This window comes from Narcine bancroftii, chromosome 4 (assembly GCF_036971445.1).
Source record: "Narcine bancroftii isolate sNarBan1 chromosome 4, sNarBan1.hap1, whole genome shotgun sequence".
In the NCBI taxonomy this organism is placed as follows: domain Eukaryota; kingdom Metazoa; phylum Chordata; class Chondrichthyes; order Torpediniformes; family Narcinidae; genus Narcine; species Narcine bancroftii.
In genome coordinates, this window is record NC_091472.1 from 98,830,393 (window position 1) to 98,852,045 (window position 21,653).

General features: G+C 41.3%; 1 protein-coding gene across 1 annotated transcript in view; it reads left to right on the forward strand.

Moving 5' to 3' along the window:
• The first annotated feature begins 3,504 nt into the window (after positions 1–3,504).
• acat2 (acetyl-CoA acetyltransferase 2) overlaps positions 3,505–21,653 on the forward strand; it is a 50,834-nt gene continuing 32,685 nt past the window's right edge. Inside the window, exons 1-2 of the mRNA XM_069932163.1 lie at positions 3,505–3,620; positions 6,307–6,441. Coding sequence (XP_069788264.1) covers positions 3,569–3,620; positions 6,307–6,441 — 187 coding nt within the window. The 5' untranslated portion in view covers positions 3,505–3,568. The remainder of the gene's footprint in view (positions 3,621–6,306; positions 6,442–21,653) is intronic.

Genomic DNA, 21,653 nt, shown 5'->3' on the forward strand with positions numbered 1-21,653 from the left:
ACACTCTTGGCGGGTTCCCTGTTGAAGATTAAAAAGCTGTTACTGTTGAAAATTAGTAAGAATGAAGCAGTAGGGCATGAATACAGTAGTTTAATCATGCAATAAAACATGGGCCAAAATTGAATTTTTCTAAGATTGCAAATAAATATCTTTGTTCCATCCAATCAAATGATTTCTCTGCATCTAAAGAAGGAACACATTCAAGAACTGCACTGGGAGGTAAATACAAAATATCCAATAAGTGATATAGATTAAAATAAGAATAAGGGTTTTAATAAACCCAGTCTGCTCTTCAGAAATTATTGTTGGTAAAATGTTCTCCAATCTACGGGCCAATATTTTTGCCAAGATTTTAATATCAACATTTAATAAAGTAATTGGCCTGTAGGAGGAGCACTCAGCTCGATCTTTGCCTTTCTTTGCTATGAGATATACATGCTTCGTTAAAAGATGCTGGAAGATTGCCTTACTTAATTGAATCAGATAACAGAGCTTCAATGCAGTGAAAGCAATTGAGAAAATTATTTTAAAAACTCCACAGGAAACCCATCAGTCCTGGAGATTTTCCAAATTACAATGAAGAAATTGCAGTAGCTATTTCCTCTTGCAATATTGGCACATCTAAACTCACTTGGTAATCAAAAAAAGTGAGGAAATATTTAATAAATCCAAAAAAAATTCATCAACTGCTATCATCTGAAAATTCAGAAATATAAAGTTGGGAATAAAATTTCCTAAATGTATCATTTATCTCACAATGACTTTTAGTGTTATCATCACCCATTCGAATCTTTGTAATTTGTCGCTTGACTTCAAAACCTCTCAACTGATTAGCTAAAAGCTTACTCGATTTGTCACCATGAATATAAAACTGACTCTTATTTTTCAAAAGTTGCTATTCAATTGGATACATTGAAAGGAGGTCAAATTTAGTTTGAAGTTCAACTCTTTTTTTTATATAAATCGGGGTTTTTAACTTGAGCAAATTGTTGATCAATTTGTTTAATTTGATTAACTAATTCTAATCTCTCTTTATTGGCCTTCAATCTTATATTCGTGGTACAAGAAATAATCTGTCCCCTGAGAAGCTTTCATAGCATCCCAAACAATCATGCTGGAAGTTTCTAATGAGGTATTTGTGTTAAAGAAAAAAGTTACCTGCTCTTCCATAAATTTCATACAGTTATTATCTGATAGTAAAGTTGAATTGAAACATCAATGTCTTTTTACTTGAGGGAGGGCAAGAAGGGTCATGGGTACCACAGGGGTGTGATCTGATATGACTATACTCTGATAATTACAAAAACAAGTCAGTGGGATCAATTGATTATCAATTGATTTTCTTGAATTAGTCAATTCAAGAAAAAAAATGATGAATGCCTGAAAATAAAGAATATTATCTCCTACTTGGATGACGAAAACACCAAACATCAGAGATTCCATAATCTGATAAAAAAGAATGAATTAGTGAGACGGATTTACTCATTGTAATAGGGTTAGGGGACAAATAGTCCAAAGCAGGATCTAACCAAAAATTAAAATCCCACTCAGCACCAGCGAGATCCATTCTTGTTCATGTAAATATAGTCATACTTCTAAACACTACATAATTTTGCTAAAACTTTAGCCATATTATGAAAAAATCTTTAGAATTTCTCACAGTTATAATATATTTTAAAGTAATAGTATAAATAATTTTTACTGAAAATAAACATTCTTTACTTAGAAATGTTATAGCTCAATGCTTTAATGCAAAAAAAAACTTCCATAACTACAACCAAGGTAGATTTTTTACCCCATCAAATGTTGCCAAAAACATAAAACAGGATTTATAGAAAGAGATATTTGTTGGTCGGTGCAGACTTTAGAAGACTACTGATATATCACCACATAATTTCTGTGCAGTCAAAGCCATTAAATTGAAGTTACATTGCATACAAACATGCATTAGGAATAGGAGAGGCTGTTCCAGACTACTCCACAATTCAATAAAATCATGGATGAACTGATCTTGATTTCCCATTCCTATCAGAATGGAGCAAACACTAAAGTCTCCAGACATTATGATTGTAGTAAAACAAAGAAATGCTGGAGGAACTCAGCAGATCTTGCAGTATCTATAGAAGGTAAGGGGCTGAGCCCTTCCCCTAGCTATGAATAAAAAAAACATGAGCGTATAAAAAGACTGGTGAAAAGGGAAGAATGGCAGAGGGAGGAGTACTGACCAACAGATTCATTCATTCAGGTGCCTTGCCAACAGATAAAAGATGTGAACTGGATATGATAAGAGGAAAGATGAGAATTGATTGGGGGGAGGGATGTCCCTCTGTGACTCTCTTGTCCACTCCTCCCTTCCCACCAAATGCCATCTGTGACTACAGGAGATGTTCCACCTATGCCCACACCTCCTTCCTCACCATCATGTGGGGCCCCAGTCCTTCCACGTGAAGCAACACTTCTCTTGTGAATCTGCAGGAGACATTTACTGCATCCGGTGCTCCCGTTGTGGTCTCCTCTACATCGGAGAGACTGGAAAATTGCTTTATTGAACATAATAGCGGGGATCTCCCAGTGGCCACCCATTTCAAGTCATGCATCGTCAGGCTGAGACCACGCGCTAATTGGAGGAACAACACCTCATATTCTGTCTAGCCATCCTCCAACCAGATGACGTTAACATCAATTTCTCTGGTTTCCCTTAGCCTCCACACCCCTCTGTTTCCTTTCCTCTAGCTGTCTCTCACTTTTGTCCCTCTGTCTCCTTTCACAGAACCAAAAGCAACCCGCCTCCCTCAATTGATTCTCACCTTTCCTCTCTCCTGTCCCCTTTTCATATCCAATTGACACCTTTTGAGTGTTGGTTGGTACTTTGCCCCCTGTCCTTCCCTTTTCACCAGTGTTTTCATACCTGTCTATTTTTTACTCATACCTTGAAGAATGGTTCAGGCCTGAAACATCAGGAATACATCTTTACCTCTCATGGATGCTGCGAGACCTGATGAGTTCCTCCAGCATTTCTGTTTTAATCCCATTCCCTAAAAGGTGACCTGTTGTCACCTTTCTTATTTAAGTATTTACTTAACACAGCTGTAAAATATTCAAACACTTCTCCTCCCACCCTTTGAGGAAGACCGTTCGAAAAAGACAAATTTGTGACATACTTTGAAAGCACTTCCCACAACAAGCTGACTAGACAGTTAAGTGAGAGTGAAATAAGTGTGAGGACATTGAGAAAGTTGGCTAGACACTGTTCTGGTTTGCTCTCCAAGGGAGTTGCACTGCCTCATTATTTTATCTTGATGTCAGAAATGCCTCTGCGGACCTGTATTTGGTCTCCGAGGAGCATCCGTCCAAAGGTGCTGAGGCTATTGCCAAGGCTGTCATTCCCCGAGTGGGGGAGTTGACTTCAGTCCCTGGTTGCAACTGCAGGCAGAGGATATGCATTCAATTCAAGCTCGGCTCCTCGCTGAACTGAGTGAAAGGCCATAGGCGGCTGCACCGTGTCCTTCCGGATCCGGCCGGCGGGGGGCGGGGCTCGTATCAGCCCGCCCGACTCTGCCTCAGCACCATGAACCAGCCGGACGTTGTGGTGGTCGTTTCTGCTGTGCGCAGCCCAATAGGTAAGAAAGAGTGGGTATCGGGAGGGGGATTGGGACTGTCCTGCCCTGTGATGCGGCAGTGGACCGGGGGTTCACCCACCGGACCAAGGCCTATGGACCAAAGCGCGAGTGAGGGCGATTTAAGCCAATCACACCTTGCGGCACATCTCGAATGTCCTGAAGCCACAGTGCGATAGGCTACAGGCCGTGCAAGCTGTTCTGTGATAGGTCGTGGCGAATAGGCTGTTGTGTGCTGCACACATCGTTATTGGGCAGTGGCCTCGCTGTCCAGTGTATGGTCCGCAGGGCTGGGGAGGTTGAAGTGATCGGAGAACTCGGGGTGCAGGATCAAGAAGGTTGCTCTGTGTCGGATGTATGATATATCCTAGCGATTAGGAGCAGGGCTGGTCCATTGCCTGCCTTTCCACCCTGTTCCATCGTTCACCATGATCCTGGCCGGTCATCCACATTCAGTCCCTCGTCCCTGCGTCCACTGTTCCTTCCAGCCCCCAAAATGCCACAGGTTCCACGCCCTCTCGATGAATGCATTTCCTCTCATTCACTCCTACATGCATTCCAATTTTCCTTGTACTTCCCCGTGGTCCTGGTCTCTGCAAACCACCAGGAACGTCCTTCTCACACTTAATCTGTTCATTCTGTTGGAATTTTGTGGCTTTCTCCAATATCCTTCTTCATCCTTATAAATTCTAGTGAAAACAGCCGAATCAGCTCAATCTTTAGAATCAGCGAACTTTGTATATTCAAGCTATTGTCCTATTATAATAGTACATAGCATATATTACACAAAATTGTCTTCTGCCTGCCATAAGGTAGACAAAGAGTCGCCATTAGTGTTGCCTGGTGCCCCTTTCAGTCTGAGAGAAACAGAAGCAAAAGAGAGTTTCTGTATGTCCATAGATTCACCTCCAACCCTCCCACAAACTTGGCAGTCGCACATACTCCGACTCGATCCATCGACAACCAGAGCTCCAGATGCAAACCTCTGACGTGATGAGGAAGCCTGAAGGGACTGAGACCCTTTGGGAGCGTATCTTGCCCTCGGCACCCTCTAGAATTCTGACTCCAATGCCTGGTTCTCATGAGCCAGTTTCCAGCTGGGTGTCATAGTGCATCAGTCATTGAAGGTTGAAATGCAAATACAACATGCAGCAAAGAAAGCAAATGGCATGTTGGCTCTTATGGCAAGTGGTTTTGAAAATAGAACCTGGGACATGCTGCAGTTGCATAAGGTCATGGTGAGGCCCTTCCAGCCACGAACCTATGCCACCCAAATACACTAAATACCAACAAACCCCTATTGCACTGGAACACTTAGGTGGATATGGATGTTGTAACTATTGGAGCATTGTCAAGTAGTTACAGTGGATAATTACCTTTTTCCGACTGGAACATTGTTAGGTGGATACAGATGTTGTAATTGTAAATCTTCAGCGCTTGACGTCCTGCTTTGCGGAAACTGCCAAAATGTTTGGCCTGGAAGTCAGCCTGAAGAAAACTGAGGTCCTCCATCAGCCAGCTCCCCACCATGACTACCAGCCCCCCCACATCTCCATCGGGCACACAAAACTCAAAACGGTCAACCAGTTTACCTATCTCGGCTGCACCATTTCATCAGATGCAAGGATCGACAATGAGATAGACAACAGACTCGCCAAGGCAAATAGCGCCTTTGGAAGACTACACAAAAGAGTCTGGAAAAACAACCAACTGAAAAACCTCACAAAGATAAGCGTATACAGAGCCGTTGTCATACGCACACTCCTGTTCGGCTCCGAATCATGGGTCCTCTACCGGCATCACCTACGGCTCCTAGAACGCTTCCACCAGCGTTGTCTCCGCTCCATCCTCAACATCCATTGGAGCGCTTTCATCCCTAACGTCGAAGTACTCGAGATGGCAGAGGTCGACAGCATCGAGTCCACGCTGCTGAAGATCCAGCTGCGCTGGATGGGTCACGTCTCCAGAATGGAGGACCATCGCCTTCCCAAGATCGTGTTATATGGCGAGCTCTCCACTGGCCACCGTGACAGAGGTGCACCAAAGAAAAGGTACAAGGACTGCCTAAAGAAATCTCTTGGTGCCTGCCACATTGACCACCGCCAGTGGGCTGATATCGCCTCAAACCGTGCATCTTGGCGCCTCACAGTTCGGCGGGCAGCAACCTCCTTTGAAGAAGACCGCAGAGCCCACCTCACTGACAAAAGGCAAAGGAGGAAAAACCCAACACCCAACCCACCAATTTTCCCCTGCAACCGCTGCAACCGTGTCTGTCTGTCCCGCATCGGACTTGTCAGCCACAAACGAGCCTGCAGCTGACGTGGACATTACCCCTCCATTAATCTTCGTCCGCGAAGCCAAGCCAAAGAAGAATTGTACTAGAACATTTTCAATTAATTAAGGTGTTTATCTGCATTGGAACATTGATGGATGGAAATGGGTGTTGAAATAGTACTGGAACATTGAGTATATGTGTCTTTTAACTGTATTGGAACATTGTTAGGTGAATAAGGGTATTGTCACTGTACTGGAATAGCTGCTTTGCAGTGAAATTTTGGAAACCAGCAAATAAGAACAGAAAAATTAACCACTTTTTCAAAGTTTTAATTGGAAGATCTGCATCCTTTATATTGCATTTTTTGTGAATTTTGAACAAACCTAGATATGATGAATTGATTTGTCTTTGTAGGTTCCTTTAATGGCTGTTTCTCAAGCATGGCTGCTCATCAACTTGCCTCAGTGGTGATAAAGGAAGCCTTGAAGAAAGCAAATATACAACCAGAAGATGTGTCTGAAGTGATTTTAGGACAGGTTTTTACTGCAGGTATAATGCATTACGTGGGTTGTAACCAGGGTGGAGGTTGCACATGAAAAATCAATCGCATGTTTGAATTTGACAAAAAAAATTGCATATGCTGCATATCTGAAATAAAAATAGAGATTTTTTTCAGAAGTTAAAAAGTTTGAAAATTTCTTTAGAAAGGTAAGATGGTGAGAATATTGATAGAAAATTTAACATGGAGATATGAACAAGATGGATTACAACTTCACAATTTTAAGAATTATTACAAAGCAGTACAACTAAGGTTTCCTGCTTTCATATTTGGAAATATTAAACCTTAATGGGTGGGAATTGAATTAAATGAAATTGGAGAGGATATAACTGAAGAATTTATTTATAAATGGGAACCAAGGTTAATGACCATTGACAGAGATGATCCATTATTAAAACATTTGATTAATATCTGGAATAAGATTAAATTAGAAAATGATGGAAGCTCTCTGTCGCCATTAGTTAATCCTCTCATAACTTTTTCAAAAGATAATCCTTTTTTAAGTATGTGGCAATTTTAAATAAAGTTTACAAAAAAAAATATGTGGCATGGTAAAGGAATTTGTAAAATAGAGGATTGTTATGAGGGTGGTAGATTGATGTCATTTGATCAATTGAGAATTAAATATAATATTCCACAGAATAATCTTTTTTGTTATTTTCAACTGATAGCTTATTTGAGAGAAAAATTAGAATTAGAACAATTGATTACTGACGGAATTGTCAATAAGTTTATTTTATTAGCATATGTGAAACTACAAGAGGAAACATCTAAATTAGGTTTATTTAGGTCAAAAAAAAGATGGGAACATGATTTAAATATATCAATAGATTAACAAATTTGGCAAAATTAATCTAAAGATGTTATGTCTAATACAATTAACGTAAGATATAGATTACTCCAGTATAATTTTTTTACATCAACTATATATTACGCCTCAAAAATTGAATAGATGGGAATTGGATATATCAGATCAATGTTTTATATGTGGTAAAGATACTGGAACTTTTCTTCATTCTTCATGGTCTTGTTTAAAAGTTTAACCTTTTTGGATTTCTGTTAGCAACTTTTTGCAACAGATTACAGATGTTGTTTTTCTGTTCAATCCTGAGTTATTTTTGATGGGGAATTTTGAAAATATAACTCTTAAATTACATTTATCAGATTTTCAATTGAAATCTGTTAAATTAGCTCTGGTGATAGCAAGGAAATGTATTGCTGTTACTTCGAAATCGGATGTCTCTTTAACATTAGGAAGATGGCAAACAGAGATTCAAAGTTACATTCCATTAGAAAAAAATTACATATAATTTGAGAGGTAAATATTTTGTATTTTTACAGATTTGGAGCCCGTATGTTCAAGCATTAGGTTTGAATTTATAAATAATTCCTTTGAATTCTCCAGACCAGTGAAGTCTTCCCTTAATAAATTATGTTCTTTTATGAAATGTTTTTGGGCTCTTTGAGTGTTTCCTAAAGCAATCCAATTTAATATATATCCGTATTCATTATAGTATTTTAGTGACATTTTTGTAGGTTAGTATACTTTTTAGTGGGGATATGAGGGAGATGGGGGTTGGGAGGGGAGTTTTAGATGGATTTTGTAGCTTTTTTCTCTTTTTATATAGATCAAAATACATTCAGTCAATTACTCGTAACAATATGATAAATGTTTTTTATTTGTTTTACATGTGTTGATTCTAAATAAAATATTTAAAAAAAAAAGTCTTACTTAATGCAAGGAACTTCACTGGTAAGGCAAGAGAGCCAAGACCATGGATCAGACCATGGAATTATTCCATGGGGACACAGTTAGTGACCTGGGTTTGAATCATTACGTCATAATCTTTCTTTTTTTTTTAAATTTTAAAGATAGAACATGGTAGAAGGACCTTCTGACCTATGAACCTCGTGCTGTCCAATTACACACAATTAACCGAGTAACCCTGTACCTTTTGGAGAATGGGAGAAAACTGGAGCACCCAGGGAAACCCCTGCAGTCACGCGAAGAACGTACAAACAGACAGCGCCAGATTTTAACCTGGCTCACTGGTGTTGCACTAATCGCTTTGCTAACCAAGCTGTTCACGGGGTGGGATTTGCTAAATGCGTCCAAGAAAGCTTTTTTGCAGAGTAGTTTTTTTTAAACCTTAACTTAGGAAATTAAACTGGGCAGGTGGTGAAAGTGTGAGTGGGGAACAATTAGGAAGAGTGACCATAATTCTGTAATTTTCAAGTTAGTTATGAAAAGTAATAGAGGTGGTCCTCAATTTAAGGTCATGAATTGAGAGAAGGATGATTTAAATAGTGTAAGAGGGGGTCTGATGAAAGTAGTGAAAACACCATGCTGGAGAAACTCAGCAGGTCAACCAGCGTACTTTATATAGCAAAGATAAAGATCATAACCAACGTTTTGGACTTGAACACTTCATCAAAGTATGAGCAAATTGTTCGCAGTTACCTAAATAAAATTTTGGGAAGAGAGGAGCACAGGCCCACAAGCAGGAGGTAATAAGTGGATAAGTAATGGGTGGTATAGCAGAAAACAAGGGGAGGGAGGATAGCTCTGTGAATTCAGAGGGAAGTGGTGGAGAGCTTGAGGAAACGAGACCAAGAATAGGGAAGGGAGGGAGAACAGGGTGTGGTCTAGCAGAAACCAAATAAGTTGATGTCAATGCCATCCAGTTGCAAAATGCCCACTCTGAATGTTAGGTGTTCCTCCTCCAATTTACCATGGCCTTAGTTTGGAATCTTCGCTAGGATTCTCCTAAATAGAAAAATACCTAGTGTCGCCGAGAATATTCTCCCAGAATCACAGTGCGGCTTTCGCGCAAACAGAGGAACTACTGACATGGTCTTTGCCCTCAGACAGCTCCAAGAAAAGTGCAGAGAACAAAACAAAGGACTCTACATCACCTTTGTTGACCTCACCAAAGCCTTCGACACCGTGAGCAGGAAAGGGCTTTGGCAAATACTAGAGCGCATCGGATGCCCCCCAAAGTTCCTCAACATGGTTATCCAACTGCACGAAAACCAACAAGGTCGGGTCAGATACAGCAATGAGCTCTCTGAACCCTTCTCCATTAACAATGGCGTGAAGCAAGGCTGTGTTCTCGCACCAACCCTCTTTTCAATCTTCTTCAGCATGATACTGAACCAAGCCATGAAAGACCTCAACAATGAAGACGCTGTTTAAATCCGGTAACGCACGGATGGCAGTCTCTTCAATCTGAGGCGCCTGCAAGCTCACACCAAGACACAAGAGAAACTTGTCCGTGAACTACTCTTTGCAGACGATGCTGCTTTAGTTGCCCATTCAGAGCCAGCTCTTCAGCGCTTGACGTCCTGTTTTGCGGAAACTGCCAAAATGTTTGGCCTGGAAGTCAGCCTGAAGAAAACTGAGGTCCTCCATCAGCCAGCTCCCCACCATGACTACCAGCCCCCCCACATCTCCATCAGGCACACAAAACTCAAAACAGTCAACCAGTTTACCTATCTCGGCTGCACCATTTCATCAGATGCAAGGATCGACAATGAGATAGACAACAGACTCGCCAAGGCAAATAGCGCCTTTGGAAGACTACACAAAAGAGTCTGGAAAAACAACCAACTGAAAAACCTCACAAAGATAAGCGTATACAGAGCCGTTGTCATACCCACACTCCTGTTCGGCTCTGAATCATGGGTCCTCTACCGGCATCACCTACGGCTCCTAGAACGCTTCCACCAGCGTTGTCTCCGCTCCATCCTCAACATTCATTGGAGCACCCTCATCCCTAACATCGAAGTACTCGAGATGGCAGAGGCCGACAAAATCGAGTCCACGCTGCTGAAGATCCAGCTGCGGTGGGTGGGTCACGTCTCCAGAATGGAGGACCATCGCCTTCCCAATATTGTGTTATATGGCGAGCTCTCTACTGGCCACCGTGACAGAGGTGCACCAAAGAAGAGGTACAAGGACTGCCTAAAGAAATCTCTTGGTGCCTGCCACATTGACCACTGCCAGTGGGCTGATGTCGCCTCAAACCATGCATCTTTGCGCCTCACAGTTCGGCGGGCAGCAACCTCCTTTGAAGAAGACCGCAGAGCCCACCTCACTGACAAAAGACAAAGGAGGAAAAACCCAACACCCAACCCCAACCAACCAATTTTCCCCTGCAACCGCTGCAACCGTGTCTGCCTGTCCCGCATCGGACTTGTCAGCCACAAACGAGCCTGCAGCTGACATGGACATTTACCCCCTCCATAAATCTTCATCCGCGAAGCTAAGCCAAAGAGAAGAGAGAGAGTTTGGAAGACATGTCGGCGTGCGAGTGAGATGCAGAACTGAAATGGTTGGCCACTGGGAGATCTCTGTCATTGATGAAGGACAGTGCAAAGGTGCTCAGCAAAGCGATCTCCCAGTCTGCGTCCAGTCTCTCCAATATAGAGACGGCCAAAACAGGAATACCAGATTCAATAGACCACAACTACTGATTCACCAGTGAAGTGTTGCTTCACTTGGACTGTTTGGGGCCCCAAATGATGGTGAGGGAAGAGGTGTAAGTGCAAGTGTGGCACTTCCTGTGGTCACATGGGAAGGTGCCAACAGGACTATTAGTGGGAAGGGATGAGTGGAAGAGGGAGTTATGGAGGGAGCGATCCCTATAGAAGGAGGAGAGGGGAAGATGTTTCTGGTGGTGGGGTTGTGTTGTAGGTGTCGGAAATTGTGGAGGATAATATGTTGGATGCGGAAACTGCTAGGGTGGTAGGAAAGGACAATGGGAATCCTGTTTCGGTTACATCTAGGGGCAGAGGGGGTCAGTGCAGATATGCAGGAAATGGTGATGTGGGTAAGGGGTGAGGTGATAGTGGTAGAGAGGAAGCCACATTTTTTGAAGAAGGAAGACATCTCAAATGATGGAAGTGGATTTGGAGGAGATACTTGTGGGTAAAACAATTGTTGGCAAATCAAAGTTGTTTTAAAAGAGAGGGAATAAGAGTTTATTTCCATGCCATTGGTGCTCTGTGATTAGTAAGGGATTGCTTAAGGTGGAATGTGAGTGGGAAGGGAAGGTTGAGAATCTCTGCTCTAGACACAATTGTTACTCAAATATTTTGCTTGAGAAAATTGTCAATGGCCCATTTCCTTTGGAGTCATGAAGCTGTGCTCATAATGAGTCAATTAGATATGATTAAAACAGTGGTTTTCAAACTTTTTCTTTCCACCCACATACCACCTTAAGCAATCCCTTACTAATCACAGAGCACCTATGGAATAGGAAATACTTAAAGTGGTATATAAATGGAAAGAAAAAGGTTGAGAACCACTGGTCTACAATGATTAATTTTTTAATGGGTTTCCACCTTTCTTCAGTAGCGCTGTAATTATAACAGTTGAGAAAGATTCCAGGAGGGTCAGGGTCTCCACTGCCTGATCTAATAGATCCATCATGAGGTATCAATAAATCTTTAAGTTGTTTGTAGAATTCAGGAGGAAACCTATCCTTCCCTGGAGATTTGTTAGCTTGTAAATTATGCAAGGCTTTCTCAATTTCTTGTGAAAGAGGCATCTAAATCAATTTGTTCTCTATCTTATAATTTTGGAAGTTCAAGATTTTTAAAAAATTTGTCCATCTCATTTTCATCTAATAATTCTAATTTATATTGTTTCATATAATATTGTCTAAAAATACTATTTATTTCTTTTTTATTATATGTTATAATATTGGCCTCTGTTTTTATTAAATTTGGATGAATCCTCTACCTTTAACTGCCAAGATAAAACTTTATGTGCCTGTCCTCCTAATTCATAATATCTTTGTTTGGTTTTTAATATTTTTTTTTCTGCTCTATACATTTGTAAAGTGTTATATTTCAATTTTTAATTCTCTAACAGTCTATATTTTTCTTGTGACTCTGTCCTCTGATATTCTTTTTCCAATTTTTAAAAATCTTTCTCTAGAGCATCCAGCTCTGTAGCATATTCTCTCTTAAGATTTTTTGTATAAGAAATAATTTGTCCTCTTAGATGTTTGAAGCCAATCCCATATTAATAAGCTATTATCAGTAGAAGAAAGGTTAGTTTCATAAAATAGTTCTATCTGACTCCTAATAAACTAAAAAAAAGTCCTTCCTTTTCAACAGCGTGGCATTGAGACAACAACTGTACACATTTTCTTGTTTTTCCATTATTGCAATAGTTAAAGTTAATGATGAATGATCTGAAAAAGGGCTTGCCAAATATTCCATTTTTACCACTCTACTTTTTAACTGGACAGACATTAAAAATAAATCAATGTATGTGTCTCATGTACCCTTGAGTAGAATGAATACTCTTTTTCTAGGGGGGTTAAGCTGCCTCCATATATCAATCAAATTTAAATCCTTCAGAAATGATAGTGTTGTTTTTGCAGCTTTTTCCCTTGTTACTGTTCTGGCTGATTTATCCAGTATTGGATATGGACAGAAACTGAAGTCTCCTCTAACCAGTACATTTTGTCTTCCCTCTGCTATTTTTAAAAAGATTTCTTTCATAAAGGCTTCATCATCATAATTTGGTGCATAGATGTTCATAAACGTTCATGATTCTGCATAAATTTTACATATGCCGTTACAAATCTTCCGGCTTGGTCAGTCAGTATCTCTTCTATTATTGTTATTGGTATATATTTGTTAATTAGAATCACTATTCCTCTTGCTTTTGAGCCAAATGAAGACAATATTAATTGTCCCACCCATCCTCTTTTTAATTTAGCATATTCCGATTTGGTAAGATGTGTTTCTTGTAGAAAGACTATCTGCCTTTAAATTTTTTTAGGTGTGCCAAGACCTTCCTCCTTTTTACCTTTCTGTTTATCCCATTAACATTAAGACTAATACATTTTAACGTTTTATCCATGTTGATTTTTTAAACAAATATTGTTTAACAATAAAACTTTTTCAATTGTTAAATAATAGTGATCTTTCCCCTTTAAAAAACATATACAATGTCCCTGCCCTGATGGTGATATAAACAGGAAAACCTGAAACCCTGGAAAAAAAGCTTGCGGAATCTCTCGAGGAAGAAGAGCCCCTCCCTTTAGCGTCATCTTTTATAGATACTCCTCTCTGGGTGCCATTCTCCCCCTTAGAATGGATTCTCCACCTTGCTACTACTTTTCCTAAGTTTTCTCTCTTTTCTGAGCTCTCCTTGAACATTTCAATAAAATTTACTTTTCAACAATAAATACAAGATGGTTTTAAAAAATACAACTTTTTCTTAGTCCCATTGTAAATTTTCGTCTATAGTGGTAGCTACACGCACAGAAACACACCACAGGACTTGGTGGGGTTTCAGTTGAACTCCTTTATTTGAATTTAGTTGCGCGCCCCTTTAAGGCCAATGGGAGTTCTACCCCGTGCGGCAGTGATGTCATCACGTTACCTGGGGTGCAAGCTATGACCTAAGCCACGAGGTAATCAGCAAGCCCCGACGGTGCCATCTTCCTGCAGCTGCCCCCCCAGCACGGCAATACAAGCGGGGTCGGTTTGCTACAAGAGATGTGCGCTGTCACACATCACAGTTTTCCTCTTTGGCAATCTTAGCTTTCTCATAAACGTCACAGAAAGTCTTTCACCTCACTTGTGGACCTTAAAAAATCATTGATTACCTTCTGCTACTTCGACCTTCAGAGTTGCTGGGTATATCATCAAATATTTCAAGTTTTTGGAAAACAGTTGTTTTTTTTACATCATAAAACACCTTCCTTTGTTTAATCAAAAATGGACTAAAATTTCGGAAAAATGGCACTTATTCATGGTCAATCTTGGACGGACCATTATTTGGCTTAGAGTATTTATATTGCAGCTCCTACAATTGTCTCCTGTTCCTGGTAACTCAAAAGTCTTACCAGGACCAGTTGTGGTCACTGATTGCTGGCTCTCTTGGGCCTGAGGGTTCGGTGAGCCCTTTCAATATGTAATTTTCTTCTGAATTTGTCTTCTCCCAAAATGTGTGGGTTCATGTTTCAAAGAATTTCACTGGATCTCTTCCCTCGATTCCTTCTTTTAGTCCAATAATTCGAACATTGTTTCATCTGCTAAAATTCTCCATTTGTTCGATCTTGTCCAGCAATCCTTGTCTGTCCAACTCCCATTTCTTCATGTCTTTTTCCAAAGCTTTTAGCTTATCTTGTGTCATTGGGTCTTGGGTCATTCTTTCCATTAAGTCTTCAACAATTTATTTAATTTTAGTCATCCTTTCAGGCATGTCACTCATTACAGTTTCAATACCTGCAAATCAATTGCTCAAGTTTTCCATTTTCTCTGGGATAATATTTAGTTCTTGTCCCAACTCCCCAGTCAGGGCCCACCAGACCTGAGACCACTCTTGCGTTACTCCCTTTTGGGATTTCACTCAAAGTTCCTGGCTGAGTTGAAACTTCCTTGATTTTTGTTCTCAGCTGCCTTGGTTTCTTAGTACTTATTTTGTCCATTTTTTAGTGGAAAATTCTTAATTTAAAAATTTTAACCAATTTTTGATACTCTTCATAGAGAGCTTGATCAAAGCATGTCTAAGTCCTTCCCATGGCCACAGCCCACCCTGCTAGGAAGGTTAATGAGTTTTAAAATCACACACCATCATATTTTTGGCCATTATCAGACTCCTGAATGAACCCCAGAATAATAGAAGTATTTTGCCTTTTCTTCATACAAACTGATGTCTGTCTGTAAATTTGTATTTTTGTATTGTGTCTTACTTGTTATACTATGTATGAAATGTCCACTGATCTGCTCACATAACAGCAGCTATATCTGTATTTTTGATATGTGTGACCTTAAATTTAAAATCAGACTGTCCTTGAGATGGCAGAGAAAAACACAAGTGGAGTCCTAGCTACTTGTCTCTGTCGCCATCTTGTACATTGTTACTAGCTCTGTTTCCAACCCTCCCAATTTGACCCCCAGAAGAACCTTAGGCACTAAAAGGACAGGATTTCCCTTGTTCTCACCTAAAACCCCACTAGCCTCCACATTCAACATATTTCTGGCACCTACAACATGATTCCACCATCAGCCACATCTTCTCCTCCTCTCTCTGCTTTTCACATGGAACAGTCCCTCTAGGACTCCTTTGTCCACTCATCCTTTCCCACTAATTGTCCCTTTGCCACCTACCCCTGTGACCGCAAGAAATGTTACTTGCGCTACACCTCCTCTCTCACCACCATTTAGGGCCCCAAATGTCCTTCCAAGTGAAGCCACACTTCACTTGTGAATCTGCAGGGATCATCTGCGGCATCTGGTGCTCCCGTTGTAGTCTCCTCTACATCAGTAAGTCTGGAGGCAGACTAGAAGATCGTTTTGTTGAGCATCTTTGCTTTGTCCTCTTCAACAACAAAGTCCTCCCAATGGACAACCATTTCAATTCCATGCGTCATTACCATACCAACACATCTGTTCATTACTTCATGCACTGCCAAACCGAGGCTACCTGCAAATTGGAGGAACAGCCCTTTATATTCCATCTGGGCACTTTCCAAACAGACAACATTAACATCGACTTCTTCAATACTGTTAACCCTTTCCTCCAAGTCTCTTTCTCTACCTCAGTCTTCTTTCTTCCAGCTCCCTACTTTTTCTTATTGGAGAGCTACCTTCTCCCCTTATCACAGTAGTTCTCAACCTTTTTAATTCCACTCACATACCACTTTTAAGTAATCCCTATACCATTGGTGCTCTGTGATTAGTAAGGGAGTGACCCAATTGTTACTGAAATATTTTGGTTGAGAAAAATTGTCATTGGTCCATTTCCTTTGCAGTTATGAAACTATGCACATAACGAGTCAATGAAGTATGATTAAAACAGTGGTTTTCAAACTTTTTCTTTCCACCCACATACCACCTTAAACAATCCCTTACTAATCACAGAGCACCTATGGCATAGGGATTACTTAAAGTGGTATGTGAGTGGAAAGAAAAAGGTTGAGAACCACTGCCTTATCACTTCTCAGCTTTTTTCTCTTGTACCTTCTCACTTATGACTTTTTACGTGTTATTCTATGCACCTCCCGCACCCCTTCCTCCCTCCTTTCCTCCTTCCCCCTCCACCCATATTTTTTATTCCAATGCCTGTCTGCTTTTGGCTATACCCGACAAAGGGCCCAGGCCAAAAATGTTTTGTTATCTTTTATTTCCTATGGATGTTGAGTTTCATCAGTACATTTGTGTACTGCACAGAGAGGAAAAAAAACACAAGCAAAGGATTAAGTATTTAGGGCAGAGATTGATAGGTTCTTGATTAGCCAGAGCATCAAAGGTTGTGGAGAGAAAACCAGGGAGTTCGGCTGAGTAATTGGTGGGGCAGGCTCAATGGGCTGAATAGCCTGTTTCTGCTCCTATGTCTTATGGTCTTCAGACCAAAAGAGGCCATGAAATGTCACTGGTGAATCTAATTAAAGAAACTCCCATGGCATTATATATTTGAAGTAAAAATGAGGATAACTAGGAAGAGGCTACAACCACTCAAAGAGAAGGAATGGATTTTATTCCTAGTGTAGCAGCACTATAGATAGACAACTCCCAGAAGTCTAGTGAACCAGCACGGGATTTCATGATGTCATGACGTGGCGGGTGTGGTTCAGTGTTTTAAAAGAATACACGTGTGACTTGAGCAAATGAGTTCTGATTTTCCTGCAACTGTGTGTGTCATTATTTTGTGTTCATCAGCCACCACGAGCTTTTGGACCATATGAATACTGTTAAGCTACCACCGTTCTGGATGGCGGAACCAGAGCTGTGGTTTCGACAGGCTGAGGCATAATTTAATCTCAGGAAGATCGAGGTGGACATGACTCACTATATCACCTCGTCAGTGCCTTGGACCAAGCCACTGCCAAGTGAGTTGGTGACGTCCTGCGCAATCCATTGGAGCCTGGAGAGTGCAAGTATGACACTCGAAAAGCGCTCCTGCTGCGAATTCATGGCATGTACCGCAGAGAGAGGGCTGACAGACTGTTACACATGGAGGGCCGAGTCCAGTCCAAACTAATTGACAGCATGCTGTGCCTAGCATCTGGCCAACGGCCAGATATGTTGTTTGAACAGCTCCTCCTGAAGAGGATGCCAGAAGACATTAGACTCTTATTATCACAGAGTTCTTTCGAAGACTCCAGGACAATGGCTGCAGAGGCAAATATCCTGTGGCTGGCAAAAAAACACAGTATCAAAGCTGTCCGCATCCATCTGCTCCATTGTTGACACTACTTCCCAAGCCAATGCTGTCAACACACCAGCAACTAATACAAGGCAACATCTCAAGTCAGGCAGACACTGGTGTTTTTACCACCAGTGTTTACCATCCTATGCATTCTCAGGAAACTCCCTGGCCAACAGTTGTTAATGGCTGCAACAGTTGGCCAGAAATCTATAAGCCTTCTATATGTTTGGGATCAGCTATCCCAACGTAAATTTTGTGGACACAGGATCAGAGGTTAGTGTTTTTCCACCAACTGGTTTCGATACACGTTATCCTACCCCTAACCTCCAACTCACAGCAGTCAATAGTTCCATCTGTGGCACCAAAAAAATGAATGTTCAGTTTGGGGGAACATTTTACACATGGCCTTTTATTATAGTGGTAGTGTCATGACTGCTACTCGGGGCCAATTTCCTTCGAACTCATTTGTTCATGGTATTTAAAAGGGCGTTGGCTGCATTTTGTAACCCAAAAGGCATACGTAAAAATTTGTAAAATCCAAAAGGGGTAATTATTGCCGTTTTTGGGACGCCGTAGAATGTGGCATGGCCAACGTCTTCATTTATCTGGACAACATATTAGTCACCAGCAAAACTAAGGAAGAGCACATGGAACATCTGCGTACTCTCTTTAGACATCTGTGAGAATTTGGACTAATCATCAATCCAGATAAATGTGTTTTTGAACAGTCCATCGAATTCCTGGGGCACACAATCATCAACAAGGGCATGGTTCCACTGCCTTCCAAGATGAACGCCATTACTGAATATTCCAGACCATCCACTATCAAGGGTCTGCAAGAGTTCTTGGGCGTGGTTAATTTTTATCGTCAATTCCTTTGGTAATGCCAAATCTATTCAGTGGAAAGATGAAAGTCGAAATGTTTTCATAAAGACAAAAACTATTAGCTCAAGCAATCATGATCAGTTATCCAGTCCTAAACACAGCCACCGGCCTTTCAATAGATGCTTCTGATGTGGCCATAGGGGGCGCTCTGCAGCATTATGTCGATGGACAATGGAAACCATTTGTATTCTTTAGCGGCCACCTCTGTGAGGCCGAGAAAAATACAGCATCTTTGATAAAGAGCTCTTAGCCATATATTTGTCCATTTGTCATTTCCATTACTTTTTGGAAGGCAGACACTTCACCATGTTCATAGACCATAAACCCTTGACTTTCACGTTTTCAAAGGTGTTGGAGCCCTGGTCAGCTCAACAACAGCGGCAGTTATCCATCATTTTGGAATTCTCTACCAGAACAATGCACATTTCTGGAGAAGACAATGCAGTGGCTGATGCATTTCCCGCTCAGTTGCACTCGAGGTATCAGCTATGAACTACAGTATTGACTACATGGTTCTTGCCACTGCCCAAGCACAAGAAGGTGAGATGGAGTCGTATCGCACCTCGATAACCAATCTACAATGGAAGGGTGTGCAAGTCTTTTGCAACGTGTCAACAGGACATCCACGACCAGTGGTTCCAGCTTTGTGGAAATGTTGCATTTTTGATTCTGTCCGCGGTCTTTCTCATCCATCCATTAGATCGACCGTTCATCAGATTTCAGACATTTGTTTTGGCACAGTCTGCATAAAGATGTCGCGCAAAAGGCCAAATCTCGTGTAGCTTGTCAAAAAGTCAAAATTCATCGGCATATGAAAGCACCGCTACTACCCTTCCCACCGGTAACTCACTGCTTCGACCATGTTCAAGTGGACATTGTGTGACCAATTCCAGTTTCACAAGGCTACCGCTATCTCTTCATGGTGATCGATAAGTTTACAAGATGGCCTGAGGCAGTCCCAATGGTAGATGCTTCTACGGGGACTCTTGTGCATAGGCATGCCTTAATTCCTCAGTTGCTCGCTTTGGCTTACCGACACTCATCACTTCTGACAGAGGACCTCAATTTACATCTTCGTTATGGATGGCCATGGCTGCTTGGCTCTAGACTTATACAAGTGCCAATCACCCACAGTCCAGCGGGATGGTTGGACAATCCATTGTTACCTTAAATCAACCTTAATGGCCTGTTTGGACAGTCCCAACTGGACAGACGAACTACCATGGGTGTTGCTCGGCATTAGGACAATTCCAAAAGATGATCTTCACACTTTGTCTGTGGAGCTTGTATACGGTGCGCCTTTGGTGGTCCCAGGGAATTAATTTCACACAGATCCAGTAAAGATGAAGATCCCGAAGAGTTGCAGAGCAGACTAAGGGATACCCTAGGCAAATTATCCCCTGTACCATCATCATCACATGGCAGACATGTTTCTTTTGTACCACACAGATGGAAGGACTGTGAATATATGTTTGTACGTAGAGGAACACATGGACAGCCCTTGCAGGTGATATGTGAGAACCATATAGAGTAATAAAATGAATGAGGTCAACCTGCATCTTGGACATTGCCGGGCAGCTTCTGTCATTCACAATTGACCCACTCAAACCTGCCCATGTTGACAAAACTACCCCTATTTAACAGCCAGCAGTTTGATGCAGGGGTTGACCTCCAAAAAGCTACCAGATGATAGTGCTGGTTATTGTGGGTGGGGGGGAGGGGGGGCTGTGTAGCAGCGCTATTTATAGACTACAACTCCCAGAAGTTTAGTGAACCGGCACTGAACTTTTCCCATACATTTGACCTCCCAATATGTAATGCTCACACTTGCTTGGGTCATAACATCATGACGTGATGCGCATGGTTCAGTGTTTTAAAAGAATGCGTGCGATTCAAGTAAATGAGTTCTGATTGACCTGCAACTGTGTGCATTGTTATTTTGTGTTCATCAGCCACCACTGTTTTCAGTGGTTACACTAGAGTCATTGTAAGTGGTAGAGGTACTAAATAAGTACTTTGGTATCAGTATTCGCCAAGAGAATGACATGGAGAACAGTGAAGAGTAGTGTGGAAAAAGCTAATGTGAAAGCTAATTTTGAGATTAAGAAAGAGGTGGTACTGTGTCTTTTGAAGAGCATTAAAGTGGATAATTCCCCAGGGCCTGATGGGATAAATCCCAGGTTATTGATGGAGACTGGTGAGGAGATTGCTGGGGTCTTGACAATGGTCTTCGTCTCTTCATTGGCAACTGGCAAGGTCCCAGAGGTCTGGAGAGTAGCAAGTGTTGTGTTCAAGAAGGGAAATGCGGTTAAGGAATTTGTAGGTCGGTGAGCCCCACATCAGTAGTCAGGGGAGTGTTGGAGAGGCTGCTTAGAGATACAACTTACAAGCATTTGGAAAGGCATGTCATGATTAGGGACAGTCAGCTTAGCATGTGCTTGTCTTACAAATTAGATTGAACTTTTTGAGGAGGTGATTGATGAGGGTAGGGCTGTGGTTATCCCCAAATGGACTTTATTCAGACATTTCACAATGTCTTCCTGGTAGAAAGATCCAAAAGATAAAGGTGTAGGGGATCCACTGTGAATTAATAGTTTAGATTCAGAAGGCAGAGAGTGGTGTTATTCTTGATGGAGGTGTTCTGCAAATATGAAGCTAAAATATAGGTGAGTGGGTGATTAAATATACAGATAAAACAAAGATTGGTGTAGTGTGGAGGACTATCAAAGGATATAGATCAGATACAGATGTGGACATAGAAATAGCAGATGCATTTTGATCCAAGCAAGTGTGAGCATTACATATTGGGAGGTCAAATGTATGGGAAGAGTATGCATTTGCAGCAGAATTGATATGGAGAGGGATCCAGGGTCGAAGTCCATAGTTTCCTGTTAGTGGCCACATAAGTAGATGAGTATGGCATGCTTGCTTTCATTGGTTGGGGCATTTGGTATGAGAGTAATATTGTACAGCAGAACTATGTATCTAAATCTCTGGGTCTTTCTGTTCACAGACCCAAAGTTCTACCCTTCACAGTGACTCATCAAAGTACAGCACCTTGTACTTATCCAAGTTAAATTTCATCTTCTCACTGACTTCATTGATATAGATCCTGTTGTAAACTTGGGCAACCTTCCT